Source organism: Pelophylax lessonae (assembly GCF_965119305.1).
Source record: "Pelophylax lessonae genome assembly, contig: HAP1_SCAFFOLD_1174, whole genome shotgun sequence".
NCBI classification, from domain to species: domain Eukaryota; kingdom Metazoa; phylum Chordata; class Amphibia; order Anura; family Ranidae; genus Pelophylax; species Pelophylax lessonae.
In genome coordinates this window covers 11,276-22,947 of record NW_028119207.1, presented here as the reverse complement: position 1 = coordinate 22,947, position 11,672 = coordinate 11,276, and the positions used below count along the sequence as shown (strand labels likewise).

Here is an 11,672-nt window from a genome sequence, read left to right as displayed (position 1 = left end):
CACCTCCTGTACATAAAGCATAATATGATCACTTAACTGACATCCATCTTATAAACTTAGATGACTTCCTAGCAGCCTCGCAGTTATTACTGGTACATCATCTAGCAAAAAATCCTGCTGGGGTGAAATATACAGGTAGAAATAATGTAATGCTGCCTTAAAGGGCCATAAATCACGTCTTTTCTCAAGGCGTCTGCCTGAAATATGCGATGTCTACTGTCTTGTGGCTGCAGGAAATGCAGCTCGTGGAAAACTTACTGGAAATGAATATTGCTCTCAAGCAGTTAAGACCATGTGCACTGCCCAAGTATGTATTCTGGGAAGCTTCATCAATGGAGACAAACAATTGTGCATTGTCTGAGTCTCCATATACTAGTATCATACAGGCAGCACCAGTGACTCACAGCACTTCCTATGCACACAGCAGGCTATATTCTTTATTTCATTTTATATTTTTACAACACTCTGGTTTTTTTTTTTACATTATAGAATAATCTGACCTGTTTATTTTACACAATGCAAATAAAGGCGATCCCACCTAGGACAAAATGCTCTCCTTCCAAAATACTCATTCCAAAAATGAAACAAAATATATGCTTAGTAAGTGTGAGCCTGTAGGAGGAGTTGGGCTCGGTCGGGCTGGATGTATCGGGGTGTGAGTGCTGTCACCAACACTTCATTACACATTAGCTTGGTATGATGACTCACATTTGCAGCTATATACCCCACACTTATCTTCACCTGTAACAAGCCACTGCACACAACAATCCTATGACACATATGCAGTATACAGCAAAGCCAGAGAAGCTCTCCGACAATACATATGAAGCACGACCGAAAATCAGCTTTTGTCATGGCTAGTCTACTCAAACCATTGTATCGTGTTCAATCCAATTGGTGGAAAAAGTAAAAACTATATAAGAGCAATCATATCCAATAAAATAACCAGGACATTGCAACAATAGGTAGCTAATATAAACCAACAGTAGACAAAAAAAAATAATATATATATATATATATATATATGTTAGTGAAAGCAATCCAGGTCAACAACCGCCCAGGGCAATAAATATACCTCCTCTTTTTTTTTTTTTAATCTAGGCAACAACAGCAACTGAAATATTATCTCTCTTTATTATATATATATATATATATATATATATATATATATATATATATATATATATATATTCTTTTTTTTTTTTTTTTTAGAAGCGACCAAGGGCAAGAACTGTAGCTAAAAAATACCTTTATAGTTACATGGTCAGTCCACCTGAAAAAAAGTCAATCTAATTCAATCAATATATATGTATATATATCATATTTCTTCTCTTATTTTTTTTTTTTTTTTATGAAGCAAGCCAGATTCATTTATGCTGAGCACTGTAGATATATATATATATATATATATATATATATATATATATATATATATATATATATATCATTATTTATCTCTTCTTTTTTTTATGAAGCAAGCCAGAACAACAACAGATGAAATATTCCAACTCTTCCTCTTTATGTATATATATATATATATATATATATATATATATATATATATATATATATAATTTTTTTTTGTATCAAAGCAAGCCAGCCAGCAGACATTGCACACACATAACTATGGATATGCTTTATAATTTTATAATATGATAATGCAGGCAGCCTATACAGTTACACTGTTTCGTATCTCTATACGGGCACCAAACATGACCTTTGTATGGAAATCATTTTACAAAGACACATAAATATCATATTGTATTTAGGAGGTATTTGTATGCAAATATATATATATATATATATATATATATATATATATTTAATAGACATACTAGAACGGAAGGTTTATGTAAAATATAAACACAGCTACTACTATAAAGTAACGACACATACAGATAAATAATATGAGATGTATTACATATTTCTTTGAGTTTGTCCATTTTGGACAGAAGTCAACTGATATATAAACTTAATACATATAGTAACAAGTTGTGCCCACCTCAAAGATTTTTTTTTAAATAAACGAGTTCTCATACAATGGAATGTACAATCCACATCGTACATCAAGCCAGGTGATATTTATTTAAAGAAATGTTTTTTTTTTTCTTCCATGACAGATAATATTCAGACACCACAATACTATACATTATACACGACAAAATAATAAAAAGAAGATCTATACAGCATACCTTTGTCCACATTCTGTTTTCCTGGACACATGTAGCAGTGCTTAAGACTGGCATTGAGTATATCCCATACCATAAAAGAAGAAAAAAAGTACAACGTGAACCTTCAGATACAGTAAATAGTCTAGGATAAAACGTCCAATCAATGTGACTGAAACAAAAAATCCATACTTCCCCAAACAATGCATATATGTAAGTAATTTCTGCACCGTGTGTCAGTCATTTTCTGAATAGCTCATAACACTGATGGTTAAAAAACATTTTTAAGAGAAAAGAAAAGGCCTTTTTTTTTTTCCTGATACCTCTGCACGGTTGTATTTCAGCAATTGTAATAATTATGTGGCCACAGAATGAAATAAACGATTAATAAGATATTTCTATTCATGACAAGTCTCAAAGTTCTAGAATGGAACAAAAAGAAGGTTAACCCTTAAAGTACCAGACAAGAGGTGTAATTTGCCTATAAATCCCCTTGTTTGCAGTAGTTTTAATAATAGTTTCAATAATAAATCTTTTTTTTTTCTTATTATTAACATAACTGTGCAGAGAGCTGTCATTTTTTTACGTGTAATTTACAAGATTTTCAAGCATACTCAACAAAACATGTGTTACATTTGCACCTTTGAACGTATGTACGTGTTATATTCTTAGACAATTCATTAAGACTCCAGAAAATGGAAGAAACGAGCAGTTTGCCTGATGTCATCAGGACTATCAATGACAGTGACAGAACCGAGTCCCGGAAACATATTAAGCGCTGATTGTTTTAAATATATATATATATTATATAGGCGTTTATGTAGGGAGAAGCCTAGAGAGCATCAGACCCCAATGTATTCACAGTTAAGGGTGAATGGAGGAGGGTGGACACTGGGGGGGTGATGGGATCATTGATAGATTCTGTCACTTGCATTCCATTCTTATATTAAATAATCCATAGTTCAATTGGAGAAATGTCTTATACATGGGAATGAGATAAATATTTATTGGGGAGGGGGTTTGGGTGGGGGGGGGGGGGCTTCCTAGGCTCCCCCTAGTGTCAGGTATTGTGAAGGTGAGAGGATTTGCATTTGGTGATGACTTTTTTCTCTTTGACTCTTCGATTCTGAAACCATATTGTGACTTGGCGCTCAGACAGACTGGTGGCCGTGGAGATCCTCCGTCTCTTCTCTTTGGTTATGAATTTGCTGGCTGCATACTCCTTTTCTAGTTCCTTCAGCTGGATTTTGGTGTAGGGCACCCTCTTTTTCCTGCCCCTGCGGTAGCTGCTAACCTCTGGCTGGAGGGGCACCACATCTGCATAGAGAGGACAGACAGCAAAGGGTTAAACCACAGCCCACAGCCTGGCATCGCCCTATAGCTTCTACACCCAGCCAGCCCTGGTATTCCTCTCTCATATACGGACCTTCTCCCAATAAATCCCCCCATGACACTTTTAGATGGGCACATTAGTTAAACACTTATACATGTAAAACGGCTGCTAGATTTATCATCTATATATAGAGCCCATGCTCATATCAACCACATTTCAATGGCCAGGGGTTTGGGATAAAAAAGGAAAAAACTGGCCACATGAATAGGCACATGAGGACAGTAGATGACAGTTGATGGTCATAAAAAGTTCTGCTCGGTGTTGCAGGTGTTCTGACAGATGATAAAGTCAACTGCACAGCCCAGATTAGCAGCACCTGGCCTGCAGAGCACAGGAGAGGGGAGGCTGGGGACTTGTGGAACACATGAAAACACATTAGCAGTTTCACACTTCACCAGTCCGACAAGATCACTTGTGCTCCTAGCAAGCAGGGGACTACACGATGAGCTACAGCCAAGCAAATACAGCCCCCACCATACAGCCAGGCTAATACAACCCCCACCATGCAGCAACCCCCACCATAAAGCCAGGCTAATACAATCCCCACCATACAGCCAGACAAATACAGCCCACACCACACAGTCAGACAAATACAACCCCCACCATACAGCCAGACTAATACAACCCCCACCATACAGCCAGGCTAATACAACCCCCACCATACAGACAGGCTAATACAAACCCCACCATACAGCCAGACAAATACAGCCCACACCACACAGTCACACAAATACAACACCCACCATACAGCCAGACTAATACAACCCCCACCATACAGCCAGACAAATACAACCCCCACCATACAGCCAGACAAATACAGCCCACACCACACAGCCAGACAAATACAGCCCACACCATACAGCCAGGCAAATACAGTCCACATCATACAGCCAGACAAATACAGCCAACACCATACAGCCAGACAAATACAGCCCACACCATACAGCCAGACCAATATAGCCTACACCATACAGCCAACACCAAACAGCCAGACTAATACAACCCCCACCATACAGCCAGACAAATACAGCCCACACCAAACAGCCAGACTAATACAACCCCCACCATACAGCCAGACAAATACAGCCCACATCATACAACCAGACAAATACAGCCCACACCATACAGCCAGACAAATACAGCCCACACCATACAGCCAGACAAATACAACCTCCACCATACAGCCAGACAAATACAGCCCACACCATACAGCCAGACAAATACAGCCCAAGCCAGACAAATACAACCCCTGCCATACAGCCATACAAATACAGCCCACACCATACAGCCAGACCAATACAGCCCAAACCATACAGCCATACAAATACAGCCCACACCATACAGCCAGACAAATACAGCCCAAACCATACAGCCAGACAAATACAGCCCACACCATACAGCCAGACAAATACAGCCCACACCATACAGCCAGACAAATTCAGCCCAAACCATGCAGCAAGGCTGCAAGGCATTCATTCCATCTAAAGATTGCACTTGATATTGAATTCAGGGATGAGGAATGTCACTTTTCATATTCTGCTATTGTAAGATACCCATTGTAGTATTTTCAGAATTGTTGCAAAATAAAAAAAAATGCAATACAAGCTTGTCTGGAGGATAAAAAGCACCAGTTATATAATTTTATTGTAACACCATGATATGCATTACAGAGAAAGGCAGAGATACAGACCACAAATGGATGATAATGATAGATAGATAGATAGATAGATAGATAGATAGATAGATAGATAGATAGATAGATAGATAGATAGATAGATAGATAGATAGATAGATAGATAGATAGATAGATAGATAGATAGATAGATAGATAGATAGATAGATAGATAGATAGATAGATAGATAGATACCCCACTGAATTATGATGTTCAAATATAAACACATATCAACAAAAACATACACATAAAAAATGATACACATTTGAAAGATGATAGATAGATAGATAGATAGATAGATAGATAGATAGATAGATAGATAGATAGATAGATAGATAGATAGATAGATAGATAGATAGATAGATAGATAGATAGATAGATAGATGTCACCTACTAAATAATATATAGTAGAATTGAAATAAGTATCACATAGATACGATGGGGAAAACTATATCGATCCATAGATATATAGATAGATAAATGGATATTACCTACATAAAATAATATAGAAAGACTGAGATAAACAGCACATAGACACACGATAGATAGATAGATAGATAGATAGATAGATAGATAGATAGATAGATAGATAGATAGATAGATAGATAGATAGATAGATAGATAGATAGATAGATAGATAGATAGATATGGATAACATATGCCACCTGTATAACATAATGAATTTAACTCATGGACGGTTACACAGAGTGGTAGAGCAGGGGTGATATATGCCACATAACCAAAACAGTAATGTGTGCATAAAATACAATCAGGTTTCCTCAACCAGGGTTTTGTGGATGCCCTATGGATTCCTCCAGATGTTATTATGAGCAATATTTGCCTCTAAGATAAGCTATCACTGCACACAATTATATAATTTAGGTATGTGTAAGGGGCATTCTCCTCACTGACCCCTAATGTAAGGAGCATTCTTTCCACTTACCCCCCAGTGTACTGGGGCCCATCATCAACCAACAGTGTAGAAGAGGGAACTTCTCCACTAACCATCAATGCAAAAGGGTCACTCAATAAATGTGAGGGGGCAATACAATTTTCACTGTCTGCGTCCCTTTTTCTAGATATATTTAAAAATATTAATAATAATAATAATAATAATAATAATTTTATTGTATTATTATTATTACAAAAAATAAATAAATAATATTGGACATAAGAAGCCCTTGATATCAAATACGCTAAGTACACCACTGTCATTATTCTTGTATTTATTCATATATCTAGAACTTACTGTTCACGCTATCGTCTCAAGATCGATAGATATAATAATTATTAGCAGGGGCTCCTGGAGACCTAAGTTATTTAAATTGTTTTAAAATATTGAGAAAGACTAGTCAAATTAATAAAAAAAAAAAAAAAACACATATATACTGAAAGATAAATGCACCAGTAATTCTATACATGTCATAAAAATTACAATAATTCTAACAGTCACGGTAAACGTGCCAATGTAAATAGAAATTAAGCAGGCTCTATGTTTCATAAAATAGAAAAAGGGGTTATATCAAATGACTCCAAATCCATATATATATATATGTGTGTGTATATGTATATATATATATATATATATATATATATATATATATATATATATATATATATATATATATATATATATATATATATATATATATATATATATATATGTGTGTGTGTGTGTGTGTATGTGTATATTATATATATATATATGTGTGTGTGTGTGTGTATATATACACATATGGGATCACAGGTTGAAGTGTGATGTATTTGTAAATAAATGTATTTTGCAGGCACAGACACATGCAGTATTTTCTAGAGATCAGAAGGTTTTACAAGGTGGTCCCCTCGTGTATGCCCCCCACAGACAACATCCCCCAATAGGATGGGCACCTCCAGCTGTTTGCCAGCACTGGAGTGAGTGAGACTTGCCTGTGGCCAGTATATAGTATATACCTGATTGTAGATGGCACTGCTGTGTATGTACACTTCCTGGTTAGCAGAGCAGGCTTTATGGTGGGAGAATTGTAGCACATTGTGCATGCTCTGTAGGATCTCTATAGGGTCTCTATAGGGTCTGATGGCTGGAGCGCTGCAGGCGAGTCGCCTTATTATAGCCCCGACCAATGAATAATTCATGGGGAAGCAATGGGCTGTGGGTGACAGTCTTCCACCATTCCGATCGGCATTATTTAACCCGAAATGGTGCAATCACATCCCTTTTCCGAATCCATGTCCCCGACTTTTAGTGCCATCAGAGGGGTGAATGGAGACTATAGTGCTATAATGTGTCAGTTGACACCTCCAGATTTAATTGCGGTGTGGGAGATTCCAGGTCGGGGGGATCAGACAAAGAGAATTAGAATGGAAGGGGGGGGGGGGGTGAATGGAGGAGAGGTTACCTGGGAAAGGTGCCTTCCACAGATGGCTGGGTTGGCTCTGATCCTTGGAGCAGTAGACTTGGCCATCCCAGCCGTTTGGCAGTGCCCAGTGTTGGTAGCCCTCCATGGACAGGAGGGTGTCGTGCCTAGGCTCCGGATGGCTGGTGATCCCGGGCACCACTGACATGTCCAAGTATCCGGGCACCGCCTGGTAGGAGCTGGCAAAGCTGGGGTAAAAGGCAAACTCCTTGGCCCTGGAGGAGAAGTCTTCGCTGGGGATGGGGTTGCTGGGCTCAGGGTACTTGTCGCTGGGGTGGTAGGAGCAGGGCTTCTGGTGTAAATTGACGTTGTGGGACTGAGACAACCTGCAGCCATAGTAGCTGCTCCCGAAGGGGTAGGCATAGCCCAGGGAGGCATTAGAGGAAGATGTGGCCCCCGAGCACTGCCTGCCAGCCTCCGGGGAGGTAATATCCGTGTACACAGGTCCTTGGTGGCTTCCGATGGAACTGGAATGGCGCCCCAGTGCTGGGTGAGAAATAAAATCCCTGCAATGACTGCTCGCACAGTTCCCACTCAGTCCCTCCATGTCTGCTGGGCTTTTCTTGGGATTCTTTTCATTCGGGCTCGTTTCATACACGTACATCAAGGTGTCCGCCCAGTGAGGATGCAGGATCAGGGAAGTCGTCATAGCATGGTCTGGCCGTGCTTTTTAAAAGTCAGCTTCCCAAAAGCGAGTCACCTAATTCCCTGCCACATTATTGTCTGCCCAGGGCGCGCATGCGCAACGCGCCGGCCGGGGGCAGGTCTACGCCGAGGCTTCATTAAGAAATCTGCCTGGGCTCGCACGTGACCGCGGCCCCATACACAACAATGAAGAGGCTCTCTCTCCCAGACACGTGACCCCTCCCACCAACACAGGACACAAGACCCTTCAAGGAAAAGGGTGACGCCCACTGATGGCCACCAAGGAAAATGGAAAGACACCACTTGACATTTTTTGCTCAACAACACATGGTGAATGGGTAAATGATTCTATAGATATACAGTATATAGATGCTGGAAGTCCACAGAGAATAGACATGATTTTCCATGGGCACAGGAAATAGGAAAGTCACAACTTTATCATGGAACTGCAGTGGGGGAGGTGCAATGGACTCAAAATCTTCACTGTCTGCTAAAATCTATATTTACTTAGAATAATATCACTAACTATATATATATATATATATATATATATATATATATATATATATATATATATATATATAATTTTGTTGTTTATTTTTTCCTGAAGATTGATAATTTTGCACATGCAAGCTCTATACAAGCTTTTTTTTTGCATATATTTAATCAATTTTATTTGTAGACAGACTTTCTATTTGTAAACACATAGATGCGGATCCAATGCAGACTTTTATACAAAATACAACTATACACAGTCACATATGTTGTTCATTGATTATCAGTCCTAGTATTCCACATGTTACCATTTTGGGAAAATAAGAAGCTATTCAGAAAGGTGGAAGAATGGATTTTGATATATGAAAGTAATACATTTGATATATGTTTGATAACACATTTGATACATTAAGTAATACATGTGATATATTTTTGAAAATATATTTGATACATTAGGTAATCCATTTGAATTTTTTTGATAAATAATATATTTGATGATGCATTAAGTAATACACTTAATATATTTTTGATAATACATTTGATATTTGTTTGATAATACATTTGATGCATTAAGCATTACATTTGATACCATATGTAACACACTTAATATATGTTTGATAATACATTTGATACATGAAGTATTACATTTGATACCATATGTAATACACTCGATATATGCTTGATAATACATTTGATACATTATTACATTTGATACCATAAGTAATACACTTGATATATGTTTGATAATACATTTGATACATTAAGTATTAAATTTGATAATACATTTGATGCCATATGTATTACTCTTGATATATGTTTGATAATACATTTGATGCCATATGTAATACTCTTGATATATGCTTGATAATACATTTGGTATTTGTTTGATAATACATTTGATACATTAAATATTACATTTGATATTACATTTAATACACTAAGTAATATATATGATATATGTTTGATAGTATATTTTATATTTGTTTAATAATACATTTGATACACAAAGTAATACATTTGATATATGTTTGATAATACATTTTATATTTGTTTAATAATACATTTACACAAAGTAATACATTTGATAATGGGTGTGATACATTAAGATACATGAGAAAAATAGTAACATCTTGACACTGAATGTAACCAACACTTGTGTTATTTGTATACATTGTTGGTGGTATTAACCCTTTACAAATCTGAGCTCAGGGGAGATTTCAATACTACAGAATGCCTTAGAATTGCGTCTATTGAAAGGCAATTTATAAAGCCACAGCCCGGACAGAATTATCCAGTGCCTGGGATAGGGAAAAAGATTAGGGGTTTATTAATAAATGTTTTCACCCAAGATTCACGCATTGTTTTTCCAATTTGGATTCAATTGAAAAATGTGTGAGCCCTGGGTGAAATATGTGTGTAAACATTTCTAAGTGACCTATAACATAAATGTAAAAGAGTAAGCTCAACCATGAATTGTAAATCTGTACATAGACAGCACTAGTAGACAATATTCCCAATGCTTCTTTTGCTGCTCCATATTTACAACTAGGGCTGCCTGAAAATTAACTTTGGCTCCTCTGGATCTGTAGCTGTTTATCTCTAGTCGGGGATGTATATATATATATATATATATATATATATATATATATATATATATATATATATATATTATTTTTTTTTTTTTGTACATGTATTCGATTTAGATCGGCTGATCGATGCAATGTTCAGAGTGACTTAGCTCCCACACCTGTTTTGTATACCTCGGCCAGGACAATGTACTATGAATTCTTTGGGACATTTGATGACATTTGTCATGTACAATGCCCCCACACAACAGCCTCCATTGAACATCAGCCAGAAAATAGCCAGCTCCTTTTCTTCCAGATTGTGACGGTAAATCACATCGCTCAGGAACGACAGTAAACTTCTTCATTGTCCACTGACCTACAAACAAGGTCCTGGGGACTGACAGCTATTTGAAATGCTGGGAAGCCTCAGAAAAGCGCCCGGCTGTCAGCCTTTGTCCTGGCATTCCACATTTTTTACTGTTCGGCCTCAAAAAATGTGTGGAAGGCCAAGGTCAAGGTAGAGATGCCAGACAAACGGGGGCTTAATGAGTGTCTAGACAAACAGGCTTGGGTTTGGAGCATCAAGGGTTTGGAGAGCCACTTTAAGCAGCAGCACACCTCTTCCTGTGGATTAACGTGCTTTACCAGCAGAGCATGTTAATCCTTCAATGGAGAATGGATCTAAAAGATGCCTTTTCCAGGGAGGCCTTCCTATTGTACTCTGGGTTAAAAGGAATACTTAGGAGAATACCACACTCACCCAAAAGAAGGCCATGGAATATTCCCACTACTTTAATGCGATTATCTATTATTACTGCTTAAAATGTATGTGGTTTAATTTATGGCTCCGGCTTTGAGCATTCCATATGTATACCATTTTAGGGTATTCCACCCTGTCAACACTGTTTACTAATGGTGTCATTTCATGAACACTGGGTGGAAGTGACACATTTAGTTAAATAGCTCCATAATAGTCGAGTTTAAATTCTGGGGCTGATTTGTGGTAATTGGATCAAAAGTAGGAGCGTTGCCCTTAAGCAAAAACTCATATTTCATAGTTTATAGTCTGGAAACATTGATCATGCCATCTGATTGGCTGTAATGACCCACAGCCCCTACTTAGTCCTGATCCCTTCTCCTCCAGTTTTCAAAAACAGGGGTTCCTGTAAAAGACTGGCTAACGTACTACTCTATAATCCCTGGTAAACCCTTCCAGTATATGGATTTTATTAGACATCAAGAAATGATTGAGGGCTTTACTGTTCTAAAATTTGAAAAAAACATTAGATACATGGTGCCATATTGTATAATATACT

General features: G+C 37.5%; 1 protein-coding gene across 1 annotated transcript; it reads right to left on the bottom strand.

Moving 5' to 3' along the window:
* Positions 1–2,751: 2,751 nt before the first annotated feature.
* LOC309544134 (homeobox protein Hox-C13a-like) lies at positions 2,752–8,355 on the bottom strand. The gene is made up of 2 exons (XM_082276510.1): positions 7,631–8,355; positions 2,752–3,485 (listed from the first exon to the last, which is right to left on the bottom strand). The coding sequence occupies exons 1-2, from the start codon at positions 8,295–8,297 to the stop codon at positions 3,229–3,231; spliced, it is 924 nt and encodes a 307-aa protein (XP_082132636.1). The 5' UTR covers positions 8,298–8,355; the 3' UTR covers positions 2,752–3,228.
* Positions 8,356–11,672: the final 3,317 nt, after the last annotated feature.

What these genes read in the sequence shown, in the direction of transcription:
- LOC309544134 (XM_082276510.1), bottom strand. Translation starts at nt 8,297, where the DNA reads ATGACGACTTCCCTGATCCTGCATCCTCACTGGGCGGACACCTTGATG. An exon ending in GTGGAAGGCACCTTTCCCAG is followed by an intron (nt 3,486 to 7,630) that starts GTAACCTCTCCT and finishes CTCTCTATGCAG; the next exon opens with ATGTGGTGCCCCTCCAGCCA.